The sequence below is a fragment of the Ammospiza caudacuta genome, chromosome 10, assembly GCF_027887145.1.
Source record: "Ammospiza caudacuta isolate bAmmCau1 chromosome 10, bAmmCau1.pri, whole genome shotgun sequence".
Taxonomy (NCBI): Eukaryota; Metazoa; Chordata; class Aves; order Passeriformes; family Passerellidae; genus Ammospiza; species Ammospiza caudacuta.
The window spans coordinates 13,461,124-13,489,030 of record NC_080602.1 but is presented as its reverse complement, the minus strand read 5'-3'; the positions used below and the strand labels follow the sequence as shown (position 1 = coordinate 13,489,030).

The 27,907-nt window shown below is 38.2% G+C and overlaps 1 protein-coding gene across 1 annotated transcript in view; it reads left to right on the top strand.

Annotated features, from left to right (window-relative positions):
- Window positions 1–27,907, top strand: part of ENTREP2 (endosomal transmembrane epsin interactor 2) — an 81,612-nt gene that overhangs the window by 35,997 nt on the left and 17,708 nt on the right. Inside the window, exons 3-5 of the mRNA XM_058811613.1 lie at window positions 9,400–9,510; window positions 15,679–15,810; window positions 25,505–25,612. Coding sequence (XP_058667596.1) covers window positions 9,412–9,510; window positions 15,679–15,810; window positions 25,505–25,612 — 339 coding nt within the window. The 5' untranslated portion in view covers window positions 9,400–9,411. The remainder of the gene's footprint in view (window positions 1–9,399; window positions 9,511–15,678; window positions 15,811–25,504; window positions 25,613–27,907) is intronic.

Genomic DNA, 27,907 nt, shown 5'->3' with positions numbered 1-27,907 from the left:
TAAACTCTGATTGCATTCATGTTCCAAATTGTTTTTGCAGGCAAGTTAATATATCCATTTAGCTTTTAAAATGTGCGCTGCCTATTGATTTTTTTAAACTTATTAGACTGGTGATTCCCTTCTGTCTTCTTTAATATCATGAAAAAACTGTTAGAAAAACCTAGCCCCACTGCCCTTTCATTAGAATAGACCAGACAGAAGAGGAAGAGGGGAAAAAATGGAGAATGGCCCAGTGAAGTTGTGAACTGGGTAAGAAACAATACTTGAGATGGAAACAGAAGAAGTGAATCAGGGAAATCTTTGCAGTGGTGGAGAAAAGATGCCACAGATGCCAGTGGATGTGCTACATCCTCTTTTACATCTTAACAGTTCTCAAAGCTTTCTCTTGCCAAGGTCTCTGTCTGCATCTCTGTGACACCCTTTTGGCCAAGGCTGCCTGTTCCTGGGCTCATGTTCCCACTCCTGTGGGAATCCAGACCCCTCTGCTGCGCATCCGTGTGTGCTGCTTAGTTATCCCCAGTGGCAGAGATTAAAAAGACCACAAGCAGCTTTTCCTGAGGAGCAGGCAAACCCTGCTGGGGCGTTACTCCTGCCCCTTCCTAAAGAAGCATTTCTCAATGACCCTAAAGCAGCCCCTGCTCCTCCCATCTGCTGCCATCCCTGGTGTTGCCGTGGCAGCAGCTCCTGCTGGCACATTCCTGCCCTGGGAAACTGTCCCAGCTCCATCCCAGTGCTGCTGCCTGCAGTGGAGAGTGTGCCTTGGGGGCTGCAGTCACCTCTCCTCAGCCCATCAGTAATTCCCTTGTTCTCACAGCCTTTCCATATATATCTGCTGATGGTTCTTTCATCTCATCTGCTCCTTCTTTTAGAAATGCAGGCTGCATCCCATCTGCTCCTGGAGTTCTTGGCAGCCTTTGCACAGTCTAATTTCTTCAACTCTTTCTTGGTGACAGTCTGGTTTGCTTCAGCATTTCTTCTTCCTCCTTGGAAAATGAATCCCGTGTTATGAATCGCTGGGGCTGGCTAGTTGGGCAACATGGGAGCTATTTGTTAAATTTGGTGTTTTGTTTCCAAATGGTGAGGAAACGCTAGCTTCAAAAATTTATTTGAGACAAGCTGAGCTGCATTTGAAATGTTTTTAAAAGTAGAATAAATATTTGTATGAACTAATAGAAAGTATTTTGAGGTGTGATGGAGTTGGGGATGGATATCTCACTCTTTGTGCTCAATCAAAGCTCATGTGATTTTAGTTTTATTTGTGTGACAGATGGAAGGAAACACACTGTTACCCAAAGAGAATCTAATTATCTTGTGCTTGTTGGAGAAAAATACTTTGATTTCAGTGGGATTTGCTTGCCAGGTAAATCACAGTTTAGATCCTGAGCTAGACGTGTGTGCTTGAGTGTTTGGATTTCCTTATTTCAAGTACCATAAAACCTGCAACAGCATTATGGATTAAATTTTACTTGAGATATATGACGAAAGGTCTTTGAAATCCTAAAGTTCACTTACTGCTGGATCTCCATCAAATTATTAATGTGAGTTGTCTTTGGAGATGTGTGTGCAATTTTTCTTGAAATGGCCAGAACTGTAGTGAGTTTACATTACAATTGAATTGGAAAGAGCTGCTGCCCACGTGAAGCCTTGCCTCAGAAACTGATGCTGAAAATGCTCCTGTGCCCTTGATGGAGACCAGCACTTGTGGCCCCTGACCCTGCTCACCTGGCAGAATTTTCCTCCTCAGGGATGGAGTCAGAGCTCTGGTGTGTGAGGGCTCAGGGAGACCACGCAGTTGTTAATTAATGAGAATAATTGCAAGTGAGTAGCTAATTGCTATTAATATGTTGGGAAAGACAGATGCAAAATATCTGTGTGTGTGACCTTTACATCCTGCTTCTGTCTCATTACTCTTCTGCCAGGAAGGGCTGCTCACAGAGCTTTTGATGCCTGTCCTTGTCAGCAGGACAACACGAGCCTTTATTTCCTCAGGGAATCCTGCTACAGATGTTGGGGAAGGTTAATTTACTTGGAGTAGCATTTCTGACACGTGCATGGAGGTGAAATCCTCCCTGCAATGTGACACTTGCAAAAAGTAATGTATTGTTTAGGTGGATGAACCCATTAGGCAGCTGCTATGGAAGTATAAATTCAGTCTTATGTAGATTTTCTCAGAAGTTATTATTCTACTCACATTGTTGAAGAAAATGTATTTGTTTTCATTTACTGATTTATCTGTTTTGTTTAAATTCAGGTTGTTGCATACAAAACTAATTTAGCTAATTAATTCCTAGCATCCTAAATGTCTAAAGACCCTAAACCTCAGCTTTCTTTTCCTGTTCCGCTGTTGTCATGGAACATTTTTGACACACAGTGTCTTATTTGTTAATTTTTTAAAAGTTTCAGTTTTTACTTCCTTTGAGAGTATGTTGGAATGATAAATGAAACTAATATGGATGAGATAGTTGCAAATTTTATATCTGGTTTATGTGGTCAAAATTCCATTCAGAAAGCATTATATTTGAAGCTCTTATTATGACACTGTTTATCAACTCCCCTTTTTCCACCTGACTGTACAGCTGAAGCAGTTGTTTTTGAAGCATTTCAAATTGACAACATTTTGAGTAGCATTAAAATAGGTTAGTACTGTTTGATTTCTTTCTCCTTCAAAATAACACTTAAATTTCATGTGCATGGATTTTTTTATTTAGGGGAGCAGTGGTGCATAAATGTAAATGTCAGTGATAAAAATTAGACAACACAACTAGTACTAAAAAAAAATAAATCATTTGTCCAAATGACTTGTTTTGACTGCACATACAGTAAAAATTATGTGATTATATGACAATTTATAATAATAAATTATTATGACAGGGTTGCATTGTTGCAGTATTAGCTGCAGATCATTGAAGGATTCCTTTGATTGCTTATTTTTATGTAGCAAACTTCAAATTAGCCTCTTTAGCATATTAGTTGGCAACTCCCCATTGTCCTACTAATATATTATTGGACAAAACCTAAACTTGTTCTCTGCTATGAAACTAATTACCTGCAAATTGTTTTTGTTACAATTACTGTTATAAGTGTGTCACATTATTTGAATACTTCACGAGATAGCTTGAATTTTATCTTTTTAAAAGATAAAATTTTATCTATTTAAAAAAAAAAGGTATAACTCCTCTTGTCTCTCTTTTATATGGCAGTAGTCTGCAGGCCACTTGGTGGTCCTTTTGGGTCCCTTCCAACTCAGAATGTTCTGTGATTCAGAAAGGTGTAGATCCTAAATGAATAATTGGAATAGAAAGAGCAGAAAATTAGTAGATGCTGAAAGATCAACTTTTGACAAATTTCTGGTTAACGTTCCTGAGCTGAGAGCCCAGGGTCTTTATTACAAAATCAGGCCTCCTCTTAGTTTCCTAAAAAAACTACAATAAATATTGTAATTGCTGGAGCTGTAACACAGCATTACAGAAACAACAAACACCTATTGCTGTGTGTACAGTGCTGCACTTATTGTGGTCTTACTCTTTTAATCTGATCCCACTTGAGGAAATTATTTGTATGCTCATTGCTTCTACTGACAGGGAATTTCACTGAGGTATTAAATCTCTCTTATTATGAGATATTAGGAGACTTGTTTTGATATAAAGGCATCTTTGCATTTGTCTCTCTGCTCCTGCACACAGAGCCAAGGTTGCATTTTGGATTGCAGGGTTCTTGAAAAGCCTTGGCAGCAGCTGCCAAACCCCTCACTTTATTGATGATATTGTTGTTTTCTGCACAGGGAAACAGGAGGAACCAAACTACTCCGTCTGGTCTTTAAATAGCTGTTATTTTGTGTGAGGCAAATTCTGCATCACAGTAAGTGCAAACCCCAGTGCCCCTCTCTGTTGCCCACCGGGCTGTTACCAAAATTCCCACAATTCTCCAAAGGTACAGAGTGCTCACTCTTGCTGGAAGCTGATTGCTGCTCTGGCACTAAACAAAACACAGTCACAGGGAGGCATCATTCTTTCTTGTAAGTCAAAACCAGTAGCATTTTTTATAAATAGAATAATATTTGAAGTTGGAATTTTCCACAGAACATTTTAATAAAAATATAGAAATTAAGATATAACCAAGCAGCAAATAATAAATTAATTAAATTCCAAGATCTATGTGAATGAAAGCAAGTTAATAGGGCCACAAGAAGGTCAGTAAAATCCCATACACCAAGTTCAAGTTCAGAAGTTTTCATCTGAATTATTTAGCTTTGAAATTAGAAATAGTTGCATGGATTTTAATATTTATACTGAGACTTCAGCTTTCCTTTACAAAGTTAAATAGCTTCAGTAGAGTCAAAAGGAATTTAATGTGGAGAATATGTAATCTAATTGAATAATGACAGGAATTGAACAGGCTAATACAATTTAAAATAAAACAGGATATAATTTATGGTTCCTAACATAAAAACATTAAAATATTTAGCCTGATGCTGTGCCACAAAGGGAATATTTCTTCCTATTTAATATAGAATGTTACTTTAGACTTGGAGAAAATATTTTTGTTCAAAGCTTTATTTTAATTTAAGCAAAAAACAGGGAATACTGAATTAAACAGATCTGAAATGCCAACACATTTCATCCTGTCTCTTCTTGGCAAGCATTGAGAAATCATGAAAAAGAGATCTATTATGAAGCAAATAATGGGAAGATAAATTTTGTTGTTTCTTGTACACTTGCAAACCATGAGACAAGAGTGTTGGTTTGAATGCCATTTCTGTTCAGTAAGAATTTAAAGTGGGCTCATTTAAAAAATATATGTTTTATCTATTTAAACCTATAATATACAGTGAGCATTCAGCATCTGGCAGATCCAACAGGTAGCTTCTGGCTGTACCCCAGATAATCTTGCATTAACTTAGTCCTGGCACAGTTGCTGATCTCACTGCTTCATAGCTCTTGGTGGTGATAAATTTTCAGATTTGCTTCTGGTGTTTAACCTTCTGCACCTCTGTCAGGGAAACTATGAATTCTGTAGCACAAATATCAATAAATGTTACTGCCTGCAGTTCATGTAAGACAAAGTTCTGTGAGCAAAATACCTTGGGGCAAGTTTTTAATCTACTTATACAGTGTTTTATAGAGACAAGCACATTTACCTCTGGCTATTCTTGCTGTTTCACAGATAAGAAATGTGTGTGTTAAAAGGAATGTATTTTAAATCTCACTAAATACACCCACACATATTTAATGTCATTGGAAAGAAACCTTTAGCACTTCATATCAAACTACTGCGTCTCAAAAAAAATGCTTTCTTCAAATGATTTCAGTGTAAACCAAAGTTCATTCAAGGAGATTTTCTGACCTTTCAGGAGCTGCAGGACAGGAATTATTAACAGGAAATAGATGCAGTATTACAGGTGCAGAGGATTGGCAGATTTACAGAGGGCAGCCTATCATGGCAATGCCTGGTTTTATTCAAAGTACCTTGCTCAGGAGAGTTGAGTAATGTGCTTCATCAGCACAGAGGGTAATGTTCTGTCTCAGTGTTCATGTCTTGACTATCAAACCTGCAAACCACCAGGGGAAGCAGTGATTGAAATGCCAGCAATGAAGAAGCAATCCTATTTCATATGTATCTCCAAAATGAAAGTGTGAGGAATGAAATAAATTGTTGCTTTTAGAAATAAGGTTTCATGTGATACAATATTTACATCTCTTTTGGAGGATTTTAATTATTTTGCATGTAGAAACATCTTCCTGCTTGTAGTAGTTGGTATTTCTTCAAAATGCACTATGTGCTGCTCCCTTTTACTGTGTGCTTGGTGTGTATATGCAGCAGTGAGGGGGTGATTTGGGTCACTTAAAGAATCCCCATCAAAGGTATTGGGAAAAACAGGGTTTAATATAAATTTGTGAAAGTCATAGGGTCATAGAATGGGTTGGGTTCTGTTGGGAGCAGAGGTCACCTTGTTCCATGGGCAGGGACAGCTTCCCCTATCCAGATTGCTCAGAGATCCCTCCAGCCTGGCCTTGAGCTCTGCCAGGGATGGAAAATCCTCCCTCAGCCTCCTGGCCACGCTGCTCAGCTGCAGCCCGGGGCAGGGTTGGCTTTCTGGGCTGCAGATTGTCGGGTCCTGCCGTGCTTCTCATCCACCAACACCCCCAAGTCCTCCTCCTCAGAGCTGCTCTCACTGCTTTTTTTGGTAGAAAGCTGTATATGGACAGATAATCTAAATTGTGAATGTCTGGTGTTGCAGGTCACAAACTGCAGTGCGTGCACAAGTTGATTCATTTGTTTTTCCCCTTTTTACCTCCCATCAATTCAAGAGCAAATTGTGAAAGACACAGTAAGGGCAAGAAGGTGCTTTGAGCCAGCTATCTCAAGGATTAAAGTTGTTGGGTTTTCAGGTAAACAGTGCCTTTGGGAAAGAAGATGAAAGGAAGACAAAAACGTATGGTAAAAACAAAAGAGAATAAATTACTTGAGGCCAGTTGTGAAAAAAAGAGGAATATCAAGAAGCAAAACTGAAAGTGATGAAAAAGAATGGAGGGCAGAGAATAGATCAACTTCTGTAAATCCCTTTGATTTTTTTTTTGTGGTATCCATAAAATTAAGATGATTTACTTTGGGACATTCTGAAGGCAGGTGTATGGTTGTATCTACATTTAAGAAACATAAAAGAAAAAATGTTCACAAGTAATCTGAGAATATTAATAATTTTCTAAAAGGTCAAATTATACTCAAGAGAGAACTACAAACAACTTCCTTTGTAGTGGAAAGACAATATAACCTGTTAGTACTTAAGTTTTTGGTTTGTTTTCTTTCAGTGAGGAAGGGCACTTTTTCTGGGCTCTTCCTTGCAAGGCAAAGGAGGGTGCTGATATTTTCATTCTGTGCAGATGTGTGTGGTGATATGCATATCACTCTTGATATGCTCTGCATATTTATACTTAAAGCAGTTCCCAGAAATGGAGTAAAAAGGAGAGCCTTGTGTGGGTCCATGTGCAAGATGGCATCTCACATAGTGAGTTGTTACATAATTTTAAGTCATTGCATCCAAACTGTTTTAGTTTTGTAGAATTTGTTTAGGACCATGGTAACATTTACATAGGAACTCCTATTAACATTTCTTCCATAGAGTCCTTTGTATGGAATATAAGCTAGTTCTGCTACACCAAGTCATAATAATTCCATGGGCTTTGCTTTTTGTTCATGTATTAGTTCTTGGTGACTTTTGCAGCTATGGGGCATTAATGCTCCTTGCTGATTTCTAGAAATATTTTGTCTTGTTTATATGTTGTAACTAGAAAGGTGAAGAACATAATGATGTAGTTTTAAATCAGCATTAAGATGTCATAGCCCTTCAGTATCTGACCATTCTGTGCTTACTTCAGTGTAAGTTTTTGCCCTTGATCATTGGGCTGTTTGTGTCTTATACTCTTTCCTTATAGTTTCATACTGCTCCTTCCAGCATGTCACACTGAGCTCTCAGAGCAAATGTATTCTTTGGTAGCTCTTTTTCTGAGGAAAATTTTAGTGTGGAAATTAGCCATACTTGACTTTATAAATAATGTATATCTAACTTAATCTATAGTGTTTCATAGTGTAATGTTGGGTCTCCATCAAAACTCACAACAGCCATTTTTTCAAAGCTGTTTATTTTTGTGTTTATTTTTACTGCTGCACCTGTGCCAGTGTTAGAAAAGACTGCTTGGTGTTAAAAATGAACATGTTTTTTAATGTCTGTAAATATGGTAATTGATACTTTTGTGGCTTCCTTTCTCTGTTGTGTGTTCCAGCATGGTGTAAAGTTTACACTTTACCTCTGAAGTTGTGATAACAGAGGACCAGGTGTGTCCCACTCCATCAGTAAAAGGCTGTTTTTGGTATTTAGCTGAGAAGCATAAGGAAAGAGATTGGAAATTCTTCAAATCCTTTTATTGGGATCTTTGTGCTCTGCAAGAGGCAAGGCAGTTTCAAAAGACTTGCAGAGGATGTGGATTTCTCCCTTTAGCTCCATGTCCAGATTAGGTAGTTCCCTGCCTGGGACATTAAAGAAGTGAGGCATAAAATAGCAAAATTGGGAAGACAGCTGTGACAGAGAAGCCCAGTATTGATATCATGTGGTGGCTGCCACTTTGAAATGCAACTCCTGAGCAGAATGTGAGGCACAGACCACAGAGATGAACAGGAATTCTAAGAGCCTGTTTCATGTCCCTCTTGTCTTTGCCAGTGACAAGAGGAAGAGGTTACCTTGGAAACACCAACAGAGGTTTCTTCATTAATGAATGCTGATATGGAGCAAGTACTGCAAAAAATAGATAAACCTGGTGTATGTTGCAGCCCTTGTTGTCAGCTGTGATGCTTGGAAGAATCTGAAGCTGGCAACTGAAGTTTGTCACACAGCTTCTGTCCTTTGGTTAATACTGTGGAGGTTATGGGGTTTTGTCCAAAAGCACTAGAAAAAAAAATACACAGCCATTTTTGATTTAAGGTTGTCAAAAATATTCCTAGCACATGCACTGACAAAAGATAACATCTTGTGAGAACAGTCAAGGGCTGTAAACTGTGAGCACGCATATGGAAAAGGGATGCAACAGAATTTCTTACTAATTTCATATAGTACACTCACGCTCCTCTTGAGTTATGGCAGTGTCAACACTGAATATTTAAGGTGGCCACACATCAGGAACACATTTGTTACTCTTACTGCTTGTGCTGTTCCCTACATGTTGAGATTTGTCTGCCCTGACTGCACCATGCTTTTGTACATTTAAAGTAATAAAATTATAATTAAACTGATGGAATCGGGTTAATGCTTGTTTTGATGTATTTTGAGATGAGAAAAAAGGAGTAATTAACATCATGAGTAGTTGATGTGGAGGATGCTGCTTAAATTTTAATTGTTGTTTAAAAACCAAGTATTTATATATATATATATCCGGAATTGTATTCACTCCTTTTTCCCCAACTTGTAGGTGCTCATGATATGTGATAGTCACAAATAGTTTTCCTGTGTAATATACTTATATCCCCATCAAAAGGATTGAAATTGTTTCAACACTATATCTGTTTATAATAAAACATTTTTCAAATCTTACTTTTTAGTAATGCTTGGTAATAAAACCCATTAAATTTTCAGTGTGTGATGTGATAGAAGTGGGAGATAAATGGATTATTTTGAAATGGCTGGAAGAAAACATATAATAGCCATGTCTAGTTTTGATTTAGCTTTCACTTACAGTGCAAGACCAAGGATGCTGTCAGATTAAGTACCCTACTCTCTTTAAAATACATGAAATGTTGTCATCCATGTAATTGTGTGACAGGCTGGAAGTTCTTGAACATCTAAATTATATTTTTCCCTTGTTTGCCTCTTGAAGTGAGTAATAATAGGGTGCTTGTGGTTTTTTCCAGATAACGTTTTTCATGCTGCTCTCTGCAGTGTGTGTGATGCTGAACCTGGCCGGGTCCATTCTCTCCTGTCAGAATGCTCAGCTGGTGAAGTCCCTGGAAGGATGTCAGCTGGTGAGTGATGGAAAACTCCTTTCTTACCAAGGGCAAGGGCTCTGTTCTTCATCTCTTAGGGGTTCACACACACTCCTGGGGTGGTGTTCACAGGGGTCCCAGGACGAGGGAAGAGACAAGAATCTTGACTCCATGTTTCAGAAGGCTGGTTTATTATTTTATTTTATATATATTGTATTAAAAGAAAATTATATATTATAACTGTACTAAAAGAATAGAAGAAAGGATTTAATCAGAAGGCTAGCAAGGAATAGAAAGGAATGGAAAGACAACAAAAGCTTGTGACTCTGAGAGAGTCCGAGCCAGCTGACTGTGATTGGCTATTAGTTAGAAACATCCAACATGGACCAATCAAAGATGCACCTGTTGCATTCCACAGCAGCAGATAATTATTGTTTTTCTTTTCCTCTGAGGCTTCTCAGCTTCTCAGGAGAAAAATCCTGGTAAAGGGGTTTTTCAGAAAATATATCCATGACACACTCCTTTAATTTCCAGTACAGTAGGTATTTAGTAGAGAAATTTATACGTGTTACAACTTAAAAAAACATTTTGGGAAAAGTTTGGAATAAAGTGCTAATGGATTTAATGCTTTGCTACCTCAAAAAGTAATTTTAATATCATAAGGATTGACCTTTTACTGTAATGGTAAAAATGATGCTTCAGCAGAATAGGTGGAGTTCAGGCCACGTCAGAGTGGTGTGGTAGTTACCATTTGATGTCAGCAGGATCAGAATTCCTTCCATCCAGTACTTGTCCAGGCAGTGGATTTCACAACATTTTGGTATGTGTATGCTAATATTTTGTTTACCAACCTGAGTTGTTTTTCATTTTCATTTCCAAAGTAAATGAAAGTTACTTATGCTAAATAAAATACAGAACAATACAAATTATCATGATGTGGCACGCCCTACATTATAATGTACAATTTACTTAAAGCATCTGTGGTTTTATCTCAGGAAAAAAAAAACAACTGTATACACATTGAATTCCAGCATATTTTCTGGCTTCAGCTTGTGAAGATGCCTGCATAAGTCAACTCATGACTGAAATGTTTTGAGTTTAAGTAATAAGTGTTCAAACTGTAGTTTTGATTTTCAGAGCATGACGAAATGCTAAGTAGCTTTGCCACAGCGTGTTGTACTCTATATGGGCAAGTTAATTTAATTGTGGCTGTTTATCATATTGTAACTGTTAAAAAAAATTTTAAAAAAGTAACAGTTTCTTCTACCCAGACCTCACTCTTTAGGTTTTCCTTGCTCAAAATCCCGTTTCAGTCAGGCTGTGGACTTACACATGAATATATTGCATTGCCATGTTGCAGGGCTCTTATATATGGAATTCTGGAGTTCTGTTCTCATAGGCCACCCTCTGTGGGATACACTGGAGTGAACTGCACTGCTTTATGATTAAGCACAGGGTTTGACTCAGAAGGTGGTGATGTATTATGCTGAGCATATTTAATTACTTTATTACCATTTTTCACTTAAAAAGGATAAATCCCAGTTTCTTAGCCGCTTGTTCCAAGTGTATATTTAATTTTAATTCCTTAGATGGCTCTCTTTAGTGCTGTAGATCTGTGTAATCTTGCACTGTGTGACCGGTGTACATTATTAAGTCTAAATCCTTTACTTGCCTCCTAGGATACAAATGTACTTTCTGAGGATGCAGCTCTAGGAGTCAAAATCCAGCCTTTGCAGACATGTGGTTTGAAATGTAGTTAGCATCCCATGTAACTGAACCAGTAAATTTCCAAGCACAGTATACTAAAAAAGTCAAATTCAAAATAAATTCTGTTTTAGTTCTGGTCCTTCTGTCAAACTCATTCATGGTGAGTGCATGGTGATAATAGTATCTACTGTATTATGGAGTTTAAATTCAGCAGTGCTTCACATGTAGTGTTGTTACTTGAAGGAAAAGAACAAGACTCAGTGGTCTTATTTTGCTTTAAACACTGGGGATTTATTGTAGATTCCATAATATGTATTTCTGTGTGAATATGAGAAATGTGCTTGCCATATGTTAGCATTTTGAATATGTAATTTGTGAAGTTGGTTTATGTGCCCTTTATCCTGTAGCTTAGCAACATTCAACACTGAGGGGGAAAAGGGCAGCAGTTTTAATGCCTTGTTACAAAAATTAATTGGAGGGGTTTTTTTGTTTTTCCATAATTAGCTGCAGATCCTGTGGCCAAAACCTCAAGATACTGCTTTAAATCAGTGAGAATCAGATGTGTAGAGAGAAGTTACACACTCAAGCTGTTCATTAATGTGTACAGGACAAAAATTTGTGTGTAGGCATTTAATTTACAAATAATGGTTCTCTAAAATTGTTCTTTGAAAATATGGGTAGAGCAATTAATATATTTAAATATTATATGTACACATATTATTAAATATATTAATATATTTTAATTTATGTTCTATTACTGCACAAGACAGAATAAGTTTTATTTCTTCATCTATATTTGTTTTTATGGAGTTTACCTGTCTTGTAAGTCATTAATTTAAAAATAAATGCTGTAGTTTTAATCTAATTTAGAGGTGATTATTATTCAGAAAAGTAGTGATAGTGGAAGGTTACTTAGTGGAAGGTTACTTACTCTCTCTTGAAAAGTTACTTTTTTTAAAATTTTTGGTTGTACGGCTGAAATTGGCCGGTGGTTTCAGTAACACAAAAGGAAGACTCTTCTTGCCCCTGAATTATCTTTAGCTGGAATAGACAAAGCAAGGAAAAGTGAAGCAGGTGCAGGTTCTCAAAGAGCTGAATGGCAGAGCCCAGGTCCAGAACTGAGGTTTATTTGTATTCCATTTTGCACTGGAGCTAAACCCAGGTCTGTGCATATCAAAAACCAATTTTTAAAATTCCAGGAAAAAAAATATATGCTGTGTTGTTCTTAGTAATCTGTCAGTTTTTAATCTTGGTATTTCCCTACAATGCAACTTCATCCTTACTGGGTCCTCCCATCTTTCCCTCTGCATACGGTACTGGGATTGACTGAAGTTCTTTCCCCTGAGTAACCAATGGACCTTTCTTGTCCTTCACTGCCTTGTTGTCAGCTTTGGAACTCTCATAGTGCATTTTGAAATGGTTCCTTCCCTTTTTTATATTCCCTATAAAAACCCCCAAAGGTTAATTTAGAAGAAGTAAAATCTATTACTACTTTTACTAGAAGATTTCCATTTGTATTAAGGAGGTGGTAGAATGCAAAGTGACAGTGTCCACCAACTCCTAGCTCCTGTTAGGGGAGGGTGTGTGTGCACTTAGCAGCCAAACAAGCAAACAGGCTTCTTTCCAGCAGCATTGACAGAATTTGATTAATTGATACAGATTAGAAAAAAAATAAACATAATGCCTGTGAGAGTATGTCCACGTATTTGTAATAAATCTGGAAAGTCCTTTCCTTTTTTGATTCTCTGCTGTGTGAAAGTCAGGTTTTAATGGGTTTTATGGCTTTTGAAGAAACAGAACTGTTTTTTGACAAAACAAAATGAACTTGCAAGACAATTTATGCATATAGGCAGCTCTGGCTGATGTTTGAAATCTTAAATATGGTTTGGGTGAGGGTGTACTGTGCAACTGTCATAAATATGAAAGCGCACAGAGTCAGCTGTGAGTACTGACTAGCATGAGTAAGAATCACAAAGTGGGACACAAATATGCACAGGATGGTGGGGAATGTGCAGGGGATGAAGTGAATGATGCTTTATTCTTGAGCTCTGCCAGCCAAAAAGAGATTGAAACACAGTTTTGGAGGCACTGCTGCTGTAATTGTGTCTGGGGTTGGTAAACACCAGCCCAGCAGCTGGAAGGAGCCATCCCAGCCCCTTCTCCCTGTACCAATGCAGGGTTTACAGTCACTGCTACTGTCTCTGTTTGTGGCACCACACAGCAAATGGCCTTTGAGATGTGACTTGGGCTAACAATAATCCACTTCTCCTTCTTCCTTGGGCTAACAATAATCCACTTCTCCTCCTTCCTTGGGCTAACAATAATCCACTTCTCCTTCCTTCCCAGAGAAAAAAAAGTTAATTTTGGCACTGTTTATGTCACAGAATAGCTGCATGAACTCTTGATCCTGTCTGCAGTGGGGCAGGGAAGGGCATTCTGGAGCCGGGGCTCAGGAGAGCTTTCAGCTGCTGCATTGCTGAGAACACAAATGCAGCGACACCTGCAGCCTTTGTCCTGCTCCCCATTGCAGCAACACTGCTCAGCAAAGAGGCCACTTCACAAACATGGAGGGAAAAGGTGCACAACAAGGCAAATTTCTCCAAAAATAATATGCTGCCAATCTGATAGTGAATCTTGGCTGTTTTGAATATGCTGTGATTCTTCAGATGGCCCTGTGTTTTGCAAGAAGTGCCATATAAAAAATTAGCTTTGAACTAATTTTAAAAATTAGATTAAAAGAAGAGATACTGGGCAGTACAAAGTTATGGAATAACTTTCAGAAAGTTATGAATTGAGAATCTCTCATAAATGGGGATTCTTGGCCCAGCCTTTTGAGCCTTATCTTTGTGACACCTGAACATTACACGTGGTACAGGTGGCCCTGGGATCTGGATTTCACATTAGCAATGCCAGATACATGGCATGAGTCAGTGCCTGTCCTTTATTGAACAGGGGCAGCAAGAATCAGAATAGATGATCTTGCAGTAAAAACCTTTGTCTGAAGTCCATTTTCCTCATTACAGAAACTTTTTAGCAGCTGAAGCTGATATTGATTTGCCAGGTGCAGCCTTCTGGCCCCTGGCTTTGACACAGCTCTAAATTCAAAGTGTGAGTTCCAGAATTCCTCAGCTGCATTTCTCAACCCCTGACCCATTTCCAGGGAGTTTTGGGAGCAAGACCTCCCCAGTGACAGCCAGTGCTTTGATTTTACATCAGCTTGAAGAGCTGAGGTCAGCTGATCATAAACCATTTAGTTGGGTTTTGCTCAGATATTTCTCCTTTAAAAAAAATGTATTAAAAGATTACAGGAATTGAAAAAGAGCTATTCTGAAATTGTTCAAGCTACTTTATAGTTAAATTGTATGCTAATGAGAAATAAACCCACAACTATCATAGAGGTGAACAAACTATGTTTTTTCTTTATTTCCTTGCAGTGTCTCTGGCATAGGGTATGACCAGTTTCTGTGAGTTGCCACAGACAATTATTTCCAGTGTTGCCTTGGAGAATATGGGAGATGGTGTAATTTACATACCAAATTTTTTCTAAAGCATTTTACAAATTGTGCTAGCTAGAGGGCAATCTGGAGTCTCAGGAGCTGAAGTCCCCTGAGATAGCTCCTGCCCTGAGCTTGCTTTCATCATAGTGAGCGAGCATTCAGTCATCTGAACCTCATCTGGAGAAGCTTATTATGTTCTTTTAATTGACTCTTAGTTTTGCTCTTCCATCTGCTGTCCTGGTCACCAGCATGTAAGGAGAGAGTGCTGCATAAGCCAGATAGGGGTAGCACTAAAAATACATATATTTAAACATTCAACTTTTAAGATCATATGAACAATTTAAACATTTTTTGAGGTCTGAGAAGTAAGTAAATATTCTGTTGAAATGATTCTATGTATAAGGCTGTGCAAGGTAATTCCACAAGGAATGCTGGTACCTGTTTTTGTTCAGGAAATTGGCAACATCCTAGAGAGAATTTGATTTTAAAATAGCAAACGTGTATTTGCATTGGGAATTTTTAAATGGATTTGTGTCTGGAAATATTGAGGGTTTTTTTAATGCAAAAGAGTAAGTAATAGGGTGGTTCAGATCTCACCACCCAGCCACTGTGTTTCCATCTTTACTTAGGGGAATAAAGGACTGATTTGTGATCATGACTCCTTCACATATTTTCTGACCTTTTTCTGTTATTTTTGGTTATCCCATATTGGGTATGATTTTATGTTTATTCAGTTGAGTTACTCTGGTTTCACCTGCCCCTGCAAAGCAATTTTTTTTCAAAAAGAGGCATAAAAGGTAACACTTTTGACATTGAATCCTCTTTCTGTATTTTCCCTGTTTTTATAGCTTATATTAGCCATTGAAAAACATTCTGCTCCAAAGGTTCTGCACAGAGATTTTAATTTTGCATTTAGTAGTCATTATTGTAACTGCAAATACTATTTTTGGGAAGTGTGTTTCTGTTGATTTATACTTTTTCTGACCTTTTCTTTTCTCCCCAGATTAAATTCGACAGTGATGGTGTCTGTGTTTGCTGTGAAATGCAGCACCAGACATCAGGCTGCAGTAACCTGGGAGAAACACTGAAGCTGAACCCTCTGCAGGAGTGCAATGCAGTGAGGCTGACCCTCAAGGTGTGTTGGGAGAGAATTAACTGATTATTGCAGTTTTAACTCACAAAGTGTGTGATGGAGGGAGCAGCAGCTGCTGTTTTGTGTTTTCATCCACCCTAATGTGCAAAAAAGCTCTCCATCACTATATCAGCATTTGTGTGGTAACTGTTAAGGATTACTCAAGAAACAGAAGTTCAAGCTGGCTGGTTTATGCTGGAAGATGCAAGAAGAATTATCTTTCACTGTGCTGTTCTGAGGTGGTGTTTATTGGTGCTATGGTGAATGCAAAGAAACACAAAGTGTTGCAGAATAATGAGATATGTCCTGATGTGAAGGCGGCCACATCGCTTTGGGGGAGAGGAGTGAGCGTTCTTTCTGGGTGGTGCTGGAAACCTGCTTATAAACTGCCCTGCAACACTGTAAGAAGTTTAAACCTTGTAGCATTTTGTGTTACAGCTACCCAGATGAAAAATTGAGAGCAAATACTGAGCATATTGTATGAGTGAGTTAGAGCTCAGTGTGATTGCTGCCATCATTGCTTCACTTCATTATCACCAAATGGGAAAGCATTGATGCTATGTTGTTTTGAAAATAATAAGGAATCAATGAAAGAACTGCTCAGAAAAAGGAACCCTAGGCTGAAAGGCAGATATTGATTCATTCTAGGTTTAATTGCATGATCAGCAGAACTCTGTATCTGTGACTCTCAATTTCAAAGTCTTCATTTTATTAAAACTAATAGAAAATAATGGAGTAAAGTAGAGAAAATTCGTTGTGAGAAGGATCTTAGGGAGGTAGATTTTCTCAGTCGGTCCTGAGAAAGCAATAAAAGTTTTATTGATATTTGAAGATATATTTTAAAATTCAGAATGGATAGAAATCCTTTACAAGGTATGTAATAAATACCTCAATGTTCTTCAGGCTTGTTAAGAAAAAGCAAAAAAACCCAAGCTAACACTAAGTAATATGGATGAGGTAGAAGTTAAAATATTTTTATATGGCCCCAAAATTAAGTAAGAACTCTGCCTCAGGTTTTAATGAGGATGATAAAGATTACAGAGCAAAAACCTACTGGGTAGCAGGAGTTTAGTAAGTGGAAAAGAAGCATAACTTGGCATTGCTGGTCAAAACATAACAATAACAGTGAAATGTATTACAAGAAGGTAACTTCTGAGAAGGACGTCCCTCAAAGTATGACAGATGCAGAAACATGAACCTGTCATTCAGGAAAAGCTGACTTGCTAATCCCATGAAAATAAAGATTGAGGGAGCATATGTTTGCTGCCTGTAAATATGTCAGCAAGGTAAACTTTAATGAGAGGGAAAACAACTGTTTATCTTTGGAGGACCTTGTCAGCATATGAAGTGAGTAGAAGTGACATATGCTGTAAATCAAGACAAGGATTCTAACCAATACAGCAGTCAGAATACAAGCACAAAATTGAATTTCTTCTAAGATATAACTCAATCATTTATAAAGGGAATTGACATATCAACTTACATTACAAGAAAATGGGTTTAAACACAGGAGTTTCCATGGGTATAGTCTGAGTGCAATTTTAATTATGTTCAGAACTTTTCATCTAAGAAAAGGTAGATAGGAAAGTAACTTTTTCAGGAAGTTTTTTACATCTTTTTCAGTTTTAATTTTACATTTGCTTTCTATTTGGCTTAGCTCTGATTCCTGGCTGTAAATTTAAGAACAATTGGTAACAGCTGACAGTGATAAGGCTCACCCTCTTTAATTACAGTTAACAACTACAAAGTAATTTTAAAGAAACAGGTGTTTTAGTACCAAAATCTCGATTATATTAATTGCTTGAGGAGCCAGAGGGAGAGAAATTGTAGAGAACCAGAGTTAAGATTACATTTCATGTATAACATTTTGTAGGTTTCGTGCTCCTCTTTATTGCAGGTGGGGTAAAAATCTGATGTTTCCACTAAGTCACCTGTGGGGTTTTGGTGGTAGCAGCTGTGGAGCTCCCTGTGAACAGAGCAATCCAGCACATCTCACCTGTCTGATCTTGTTCCCAGGCAGTCACACAGGACAAGGAAAGCCAGCAGTGGCTCCTGGCCCTTTGTGTGTTAACTCAGCCTTGCATCGTATTGAGCGGGGGGTTCATAATTGCTTTGAAAAATCTCTAAATTTGTTGTTGTTGTTTCTGCAATGAACCATCTCTATGTGCTTTTTGTAAATCAATCCTCTTTCTTCATTTCAAGCCCTAAATAAACTACTCAAACCTTTTAATGGGGACAGAGGAGCTACCACTGCAGCATGTATGGTCCCATATATGCACATTTATAGATACAAGTATTGATTGCAAATGCTGACTTCTGAGATTAGTTGAATAGTGGGATTTCAGCACAAAATTATATGTTACAGCAAAATGGCCAAAAATACTGTGCTATTTCACTGTTGTACTGGGGTCTCAGCCCACCCAAGGGTATTGAATTGTAGGGTTAGAATTATAAATATAAGATACCATACTTGTAGTGTTGCCTGCACAACTCAGTAGAAATAGCAGCTGCATGATGAGATGGACTGCCATTAAGATCTGCAGGCACCCAAGTGGGATCCATCTACCCTGGTTTACAGTGGAGACAATTCCTGGTTCCTGTATTTCACTAGGACATGTGTAGTTTTTTAGTTTCCTGCAGTAGTAGCTCCTAAATTGCCCCTGGAAAGAAGGTTCTTTGCTTTCCTCTGGATGCTCAGGCTCAATGATCCGTGCTTCTAAAGGATGTCAGTGTCCTAGTACCTTGATTTATTTTTTTTTTTTACAGTAACTACATTTCTAGAACAGCTTTATCCTATATTAGGAAGTTACTTGGTTTAATTAAAGCCAAATGAAGGCACAAGCAAATCCTACCTATTTACAAAATTAGTTAAAAGAGTTTAAAAGGTTTATTAAGAATCAGGTGTCTAAAAATGAGATGATGGCCACAGATGGGAAGGAGTTAGGATGCAGTTTCAATAACATCTACTTAATCTGGTTTTCTGCAGGAAGTGGATGAAATTTTAAGGAACTGACTTTTTCCTGTCAGGTTAATTAAAGTAAAAAGGCCAATTTTTTCTGATATCTTTCATCTATGAAAATTTTGTCTTCTTTCTAAACTCAGAGTATTCTTAACTTACTTAAGATATACCTGCAACATTTTGAGAGGATGAAGTTAGGTATTTAGAAGTTTGAGTTATTTTGTAATGTATTATTGCTGTCTGATACTGACATGCAAGAGGGGAATGTTATTCTATTTTAGTTTAGTAAGGATGCAGTTGAGTATTTTAAATTACTTTTAACAGCTTTAAACAGTCTGGATTACCTGCAGACAAGTATGTGAGTTTATAGATTTGCTATTTATGTAATTGCTTCCTACTTTACCTAAGGTGCATCTGTAGAATGCTTTTGTGACTATCAGGCAAGGACAGAAGCTGATTCCCTCCTCTGTCTTCAGCATAAATATTTGGTTTGGAGCTGCTAAAGTTCAAGTACGATGTAAATAGTAAATGTCTTTTTCAGGTTTCTGGTTCCATTCATTAGATAGGCATCTCTATTAAAGATTTATGTAGTCAGGGCTCTTGAAGTCTTCTGTGTGAATACTTTCTTTCCTTTCCTCTCCTTTGGATCCGAATTTTTTGTTACTGAGTTTCCTGATGACCAGGTCTACTCATATATTTAATTTTTTTTTTCATTCAGAAGGAGATGCTTCTATTTGCAAAGCAGAGGAGGATGGCTCCTAGCACGTTCTTTGGAGTTATGAGAACAGTCTTTCCTCAGGTTTACTGTAAGACCAAATGCAATATTATTAATTTTACTGAGTGAATTACCTGAAAGGCTTCTTAAGCTACTTAAAATTGGTTAAAGCTCAGCACAGAATAAGTAATTCCAGATCAGATTTTTAAATGCTGGATTTGTTTCACATTCCTTTACAGGCAGCTGAAAATATTCCCTACATTGAGTGTATTTACCACACCACAAATCATCAAAAATAGGGCAAATCAGGCTGGGCTTTGTAGTCTGAGTAGCTGAGCTACTTTTCCTTGCTCATACTTCTTTCTGTTCCTGGCTTGGACAATGAGTGAATATGGTTGTAAATTCTCTCATGGCTGACAAGGTGCCTCTTTAAATTACTGCAATCTGTTTATTCCATCCTTGTCCAGTTATGTTGTGAAACCTTAGCCTTTCAGGAGTCTCCAACTATCATATCCCCAGTACTGCATTCAATGCAGGCACCTGAGTTGGAAGGTATGCAAACTGGAGTGCAAGCAGAGATTTTTAAGTAGCAGTGCACTGTGAATTATACTGTACTTTCAAACCTTAAATCTATTTTATGAAGTGTTGACCATCTCTCCATTTACAATGCAATGTGTGGTTGAGACCCATTTGACTCAGAATTAATTCTTGAACCTTCCTTGTGTTAGAGCAGATATTTTTCCCAGTGTTTTCTAGATGCGTCCAGTGAGAACAACTAAAGTTATATTTTGAGTTAAAAGGATTGTTGTCCTTGAATTCTTGAATTAAAGAGGTACATTGACACTAATTTCATGGGTGAAAAAGCTTTGCTGCTCATTATCTCTTTTGAAGATACAGTAGTATAAGAAATGAAGCGCTGTAATTGAAGTCAATCAAGGAGAAAGGAAATGATCTCCACAGCGTTGCAGCCATGGAGCTGCTTTGAGCCATTGTTGGCTGGGGATGCTGAGATCTGTGTGCTCAGGGCTGCTGCTCACAGAGCTCCTTTCACACATCAGCAAGCTGATTTTGCTGCTTTCATCCTGTATTGGCTAAAGTCTCAAAAGTGGCGAGAACCTCAAAGACTACAAATCTTTTATTTCCACAGCAAAATAATCTATTCAGCCAGCAAAATGTGAGCGTGTTGTAAAGAGAGCTGTCAGTTCAATACTGTTGAGCAGACTGGAACTCATAAAATGAAATGGATGTACTTTGTGTATTTCTAGAGCAAAACAGATTTAAATACACTTTCTCAATTCTGTGTAAGCAGCACAGCTGATTAATTTTCTGTGTAGTACTTGGCAGAGTGAATCTTTAGATGTAATTGTGCTTCATCTGTGTGGTGTGGTCTGTACTGAGTGACAAATTCTCTGCTTTGATGTTCATGCGTGTAACTTCATTTTCAGTACAGTTATTGCTGTGATAGGAAGAAGCAAGAGAGTGACTGAATATTTACCAAAGTCTGCATTTGAGTTTTGAAGTTGTGCAGACATTCCTGTTTTAGCCTGGTTTACTTGATGGTTTTAAAAGGTAACTAATATTAGAGACAAGTGCAGTTATAAATTGGTGTCTGTGCTGAAGGAACTCTATGGGTATGGCCCACCATTAGAGTGAAGTGATACTATTCCAGTTTTGCTTTATGTTTGCTGTGGTACGAGGTACAAATGATGTTCTGAAGGACGGAATTTCAGCAGAGTGAGCACACATGGAGTGAGTGTTCATTGGTTATAAGGGACCAGCTCTGCCAGTGCACCCATCATGGGCTGATGGGCTTTGTGCTATTGTCATTTTTCATTTTAGAGTCTATCTCATCTCTTTGCTTCTGTCAGGTAATTGCATGTGCTAACAGCTGTTCTAAATTGCTTTGTTAAATGATTGTTTCTACAGTTGAGTTATCGATGTGGCAATCACCAATTTTTTACTTATTCCAGTTTGATACCATCTGACTGCTTTATCACCCAGCATTTTGAGGGAAAACAAAAAAAACAGTTTTTAGAACAAATTGCTTTTCAAGCATATTGCAGTATGTGTTTTTATATGATATTCTCAATTAATTATATCTTAAAATTACATTTTTTGAATACAAAATATCAAAATATTACAACTAAACATTCAGATTTTAAATAATACTCAGGTTTTGTAATGTATCTCCTATTTTAATCCGTTCTGTAGGATTTTGGACTACACATTTAGAGCATGCATTTTTATACATTTATGTATTGTTTTAATTGTGCTAGTAAAGGAAGAACTGAGGTGCAGTAGCACAAAAACAATGTCAAAAAAATGACAGTTTAAACAGCTTGAATTAGAAAAAAGAATAAATAACTGTTCTGTCTCTAAGTTAGACATATGGGAAATGATAGTATGAAGATTTGAGAATGCACAGGTATTGTGTGGGAATTCCCCAGGTATCCTTTAGGAGTACAGCACAAGTCAAAGGTGTCTGTTTTTATGGAGGGAAAGCATGATAAACAGTTATGCAGGTGTTGGCTCCATTATTTTGGTAATTGTTCAGTTGTAGTATAAATGGAATACTGCAACCATGAAATCTTGCTTTTTCCACTGTCAGTATTAACTTTTAGTTGTGCTTTTAAGATTTAGTGAGGGCCCTACTTGGGAAAATAAGTGGCCACAGAGAAACAGCTCACAGTGCTGCCTGACTCCTGTGGGTGTATCTCTGGGCTGGTCTAGGCATGGTTCCAGGCAATCCTGACAGCTGATTCCACTCTGGAGGGATTTGTGTCCTCTGCAGCTAGTGAGCTAAGGTGTATGAAGAAAATTGTATATGTAACCTGTCAAAGAGTAATCCTCCCTAGTACATTATACTTATCAGAGCATTAATTGTCATATAAACATGCTGAAGAATCAGAGTTTTGTCTTAAAAAGGCAAAGACAGCATCTAGGAGGAAATTGGTTCAACCATTTCTGAGGAGCAGAGAATTGTATTTTGTACCATTAGAGATTCATGTGTTGTGTGTTCTGATTAGTGTTCTGGTAGATATCAGCTAAAGATCTGTTTCTAAAGTTCACTGATTTTGTATTTAGTACAGATTTCCCTCTCCTTTAGACAACTATAAATGTAGCGGGCTGGGGCTGTGGGGGTTGGATTGGCCCTGTTGTGGTTACTGCTTTTGCACAGACATTTCCTAAAGGATGCCTTAATTGTCCTTGTTTGTTCCAGCTGCTGTCTGTCAGCACCTGCCCTGTCCTTCTGGCAGTGTGCTTGGCCATGGAGGGCTTTAGTTCCTGCTCACTTTTATCTATAGCTGAATAAATGAGTGTCATGGATTACCTAATTATTTTTTCTACAGGGCACAGGGAGTGAATTTCCTGAAAATGATAAATTGCCTGAGGCTGATTAATGTTTGGGGAGGCTGGGGGCAGTGGGGAACAGAGGAGAAGGGTGGGTTATGGCTTGATTCCTGTTTGAGTTGAAACAGACTTTAGGATAAAAAAGCCAAAACAAATAAAGAAGCAGTATAGCTTTAAGAAATATCTAGTGGTGGTGAGGCCTCCACAACCATTGCTCAGTTGTTACTGTCTCTATTAAAATTTTAGACTTACAGTGTTTTAGATGTCTGCTCCTTATTGATATTTATGAAATACACAAAAACTCTGCATCCCTGCATTTGGGATTTTCTAGTTGTGCCTTCACCTTCAAAGAGATTGTAGCAGAAGAGGAATTGTGTGCTTAGCCTGGAAAGGTGGAAAGAGGCTGCTGTTCCTGTGGGCAGCAATCCCTGCCCTACAGCAAAAGCAAAATGCTGAGTAACAAACAGAGCACAGCTGTCCCAGAGTGCCGGGAAATGTCTCAGGGTGGGTAAGGATGAGTGCAGCCTGCAAGGCACAAGAAATAATCCTCACACCAGAGTCAGTGTTTGCAAAGCCTTCAGTTGTGCCTGGTTTAGGATCCTGCATTTAAAGAAAGATGTGGGCCCAGGTGAGATGAAACAAATTAGATTAATGAAAAGGATCAGAGACCTGGAAAGTTGATTTCAGTTGAGAATTGGAGAAAATGGTGTTAATATGTCATGCAGTAAAGGTGGAAAAGGCTTCAAGAGTGATAATAGAGTTCAAAGGTATAAAAGTCTGCTGTGTAACAGCCCTGTTCTCAAGAGCTGTAGAAGAAAAGAAGCCATGGGTTTCATCTGTGGGATGGACATAACCAGGACACTGATGGTAAAAATAAACACTGGAATAGTGAATAATAGAGATGAAGCTGTGGGGTCTTTAGGAACAAATGAGAAAAACATCTGCCATGGGACTTAGAGGCACAGTTAAGTCTGTCCTGGGACATGTAAAGCGTATGAGGGCCTTGGAGTGACTTTGCATCCTACTTTAGAACTCTGATTTTATTATTTAGCATAAATGGTATTAAATTGTGCGCTCAGATTGGCTACGTTTTTTGTATTTACATGGCTGTTGTAGGCAATGGATGATGTTTCTTCCTGCTAGGAAATAGTCCTGTTTTCTACCCTAGATCTTGTCTCTGCCTTGGTGTTCTTTACCTAGGTTTCCATATGGAAAGCAGAACAGGAAGGATCTCAACCTCCCTTTTTTGGCACTGTTAACTAATTGGGTCTCCAGGGATCACTTTGTCTGTTTACCTGCATTTGAGTGCCCTAAGTGGGTCTGTATGACTCTGAGTGGGTCCTCTGCATCACCTTCTGTCAGTGACTTGGTGGTTGGCCCTTCCAGTATTTTGCTATTAATGCTGCTGATTCATTATTCCTCTGGCTGAGGGGCTGGCCAAGCAGACAGAAAACTCCTGACCAGATCAACAAGAGCAAATCTGGCTCAGTGTAAGTTATTAAATGACCAAAACTTGTTGGGCCATTTATTGTCTGCCTGGTTCCCATGCCTAGCATTTCCATCTTCAAATGAAGGTCACCTGAGGAGCAAACAATTACAGTGGCAGGAGTAAATCTGCACCTTTCTATCATTTGTTTCAGAACTGTTGGGGAAAACAAAGCAATTTATAGCATGGAAGTTGTTTCATGCATTGGCAGTGAATGAAATACTCTGTTAAACTTAGACCCTATGGAATGTTCTTTACACAGAGAGTGGTTTTACTCACTGTGTTGTAGCAATTTTCTTCTGTTCTCTGTGCTGCTTTTTCTCAAATGCTTTTACTGGCTATTCAGAGAACTGGGCCACACAATAGCCCCAGCAGCCATGCAGTTTCTGTACAAGGATTGTAGTAGTTTTGAAATATTGCCAGCACACGAAATTCTTTTCTTTTCACTGGCTGTGGAGAAAGTAAATACAAATCTGATGATTGGAAGAGAGATAAAGGCTTTATTTTTAGTGACATCATTGCTCTAAAAATGTTCCATTTTAATTCAAATGTTTATTTTCTTTTATTCTACTTATTAAACCAATATTCTCTGTTCTATTTTAAACTTCTTGTTCTTTAAAAACAAACCCAACAATATGACATAGACACTCAATTCATCAGTAGAAGGTGAAATATCTGGGTGGGTAATCACTGTTTTCTCTCGTGTATAAAAATGCATTGAGTTTCTGACACAGGATAAGTCTCTATTTCATACTAGAATTTTTTTAACACACAACCCTAAGTTGTAGACTTCAACTACTCAAAGCAATAATATTTCTGCATGTAGTTTTTAATCAGAGATGTCTTTTACAGTATCTTTCTTGTGATAGCTGCAGCTAGGAGTCGACTGTGAAAGAGTAATTTGTCTTTGTGGGGAACAAGAAAATTTGAATACCAATATTTCTGAGGAAATATCTAATAGCAAATGTGTTGTGAGAACTGGGGAAGGGAAGATGTTTGTTTCTGTAATTGCTGCTTTTGTGGATTGCTACCTGAAAAAGATTACAAGCTAAATGAGTTCTACCCAGTTATTTGGGACCTTATTCATGGATAGCAGTTGAGAGTGTTTGTTATCAAATTCCTCAAGCATTTCCTGTGCTTTGTGTCCCTGAGATAAGAGATGATATTCTGCTGCTGTCTCTTGCAGGACCTGTTGTTCAGTGTGTGCGCTCTCAATATCATCTCCACCATTGTCTGTGCTTTGGCAACAGCAATGTGTTGCATGCAGATGGTTTCTTCTGATCTCCTGCAAATGGTGAGTACGTTTCAGTGGCAACCCAGGGTTTGTCCAGCACAGCACAGTGTCCTTCTCTGTGGATGCTCATTTGCTACTCTTTGCTTATAAACTTCAGCCTACTTGTGTGTCTGTGTAGTGTTAGAATGTGTGTGTACATGGGTGTATTTTCTATCTGCATACATCTATATAAACATAGCATGTAGATGTATGCAGCATGAAGAGCTGCTGTGCTTCAATGTTTATGTATTATGGTGTATGATCAGGATTTTGCAATTGGGAGTTCTTCTTTTTGTTAACGAGGTGATTAACGAGGTTCAGTTACATTTGCTGTCATCACTTGTATATTATCTCCACTTTCCACACTACCCAGAGCAATTACTTAGCTTTAAGATCCTGGTTTTCATTACTAGATTCCTATGAGAACTACAGAGTATGGGAACTATAAGCTCAAAACTGGAACTTTTCACAGCCCTGCGCCAATAATTGTGTTTTCATAAGGCAAACATGTTCAGTCAGAGTAGCAGTTGTGTTCAGAACAAGAGCAAAAAGGATCATTAGTCTTCTGCACAGTCAGCTGCATCACAGGATGCTGTCTTGTTTTGGTTGGACAAAGGCTGCTTTCCTATTCCAAATGAGTGTTGGGATTCACAAGGTTTCAATGTTAAAAACAAAAAAAAACAAAAAAAATTTTAAAACCTTTGTATTTTTCAGGCCAGCTTCACTGCTTGCAACCTTGCTCTATTGCTGATTAATCTAGGAATGTCCTGTTTAATAAAGGAGGGCACGCACACAAATCTAATACTGGCCATTTGTACATCTGGCATTGGAAAAGTTTGCATGGATGAAAGACTGGCCCAGCAAGTCACCTGCAAACCATTTAAACAACACAGAAATGTTGTAAAACCTGCCCATGCAGGCACAGTTGTTTTAAAAAGAAATAAATAATTAGAAATACACTGGATGCCATGGGTATTGATTTAAGTGCATGAATTACAGAGATAAGGCTGCCCTTTCTAGACAAGATTCCAGTCACTGGGTTTCAAACTCAGTTAAAGAATCTCTTCAGTCTGGGATCTGGTGTTTGCTTCACATAGAAATGGGTAGAATAAGTTGGGCTCATATGTTTAGGTAATTACTGTAAATAGAACATAAATGCATTTTTGCTGTAGGGCTCTGTGTATGCATATTGTGCAGGCTTGTAGAGGCTTGTGAACAGTGCTATTTAATAACACTAGTATGGATGGGAAACAATTAACAGAAATAATGTTCAGCTTCAGCTGATGGCACTTGTATTTTAAATGGTAAAGGGTCTTTATTGTATTCTGGCTATTCTTTCTTTTCATACACTCTCCCTCTCCATATTACAAGAATGCCCATTGACTAAAGAACTATTTCACCTGCAGTGATGCTGGGGAGATGAAGAGATTATCATACCTTGAAAACTCTGTCTGTCTAGTGGAAAAATGGTAGCAGTGATCCAGAAGTGTATATTCCAGGAATCTTGATCTACACTTGATGGTATTTAGCAGTGTCAGAGGAATAAAAACAAATAGGTAACAGTGATCCAAGACCAATATTAAAGTGCTCCTGATGGGCATATGCAAGAAGAAATAACCTCAATAAGGAGTCAAATTCCTAAAAGGGCATAATTTTTCTCTCTGCCACCTCATTCTGGATGTCTTTAAAACTCTTTCTTGCCCACCTGGCAATGCTGCCATTTCTTGGTTTCAGTGTTTATTTCTTTTTGCTTCCTATGCTTTGTGTTTTCAGCTTTCTGTCTTCCTGCTTAGCTGCCTGTTCTCCCACACTTTCAGCTCCATCGACAAGAAATTTCTTCCTTCTCCCCAGAAGAAGGGAAATACAAATATATCTATATTTCTGCTCAATCCCAGTCTTTTCTTGTTTATCAGTTTTTCCTTTCTTTTTTCAGGTTGCTGAGCCCGATTCCTACCAGGCCTAAGTGAGCGTAACTTCCCTGGGGCTACGCTGACTTAGACCAGCTCAACTCTCACCTGAGGATTTCTTTTTCTTTCACTACTTTCAGCCTATTGCCCCATGATCTGCAGTTCCCCTTTGCTCTGCTGCACCCAGAAATCTGATTAACTTCATTTTCTCTTGCTTGTTAATGCTGGATTTGTGCTTTTTCCTTTTGGTTTTCACTGATGCATCTTCTCTTAGCGGGGTTGTACCAAGTTGGAAGTTTGACAGCAGCAGCAAAGATACCAGTCCTCAAAGCTGAGGAAGTTTTAATTATTGTGCTGATGGTTTTACTGTGTTCTGCAGTATTCAGGAGCTCTGTAGGCTCTCCTGTAA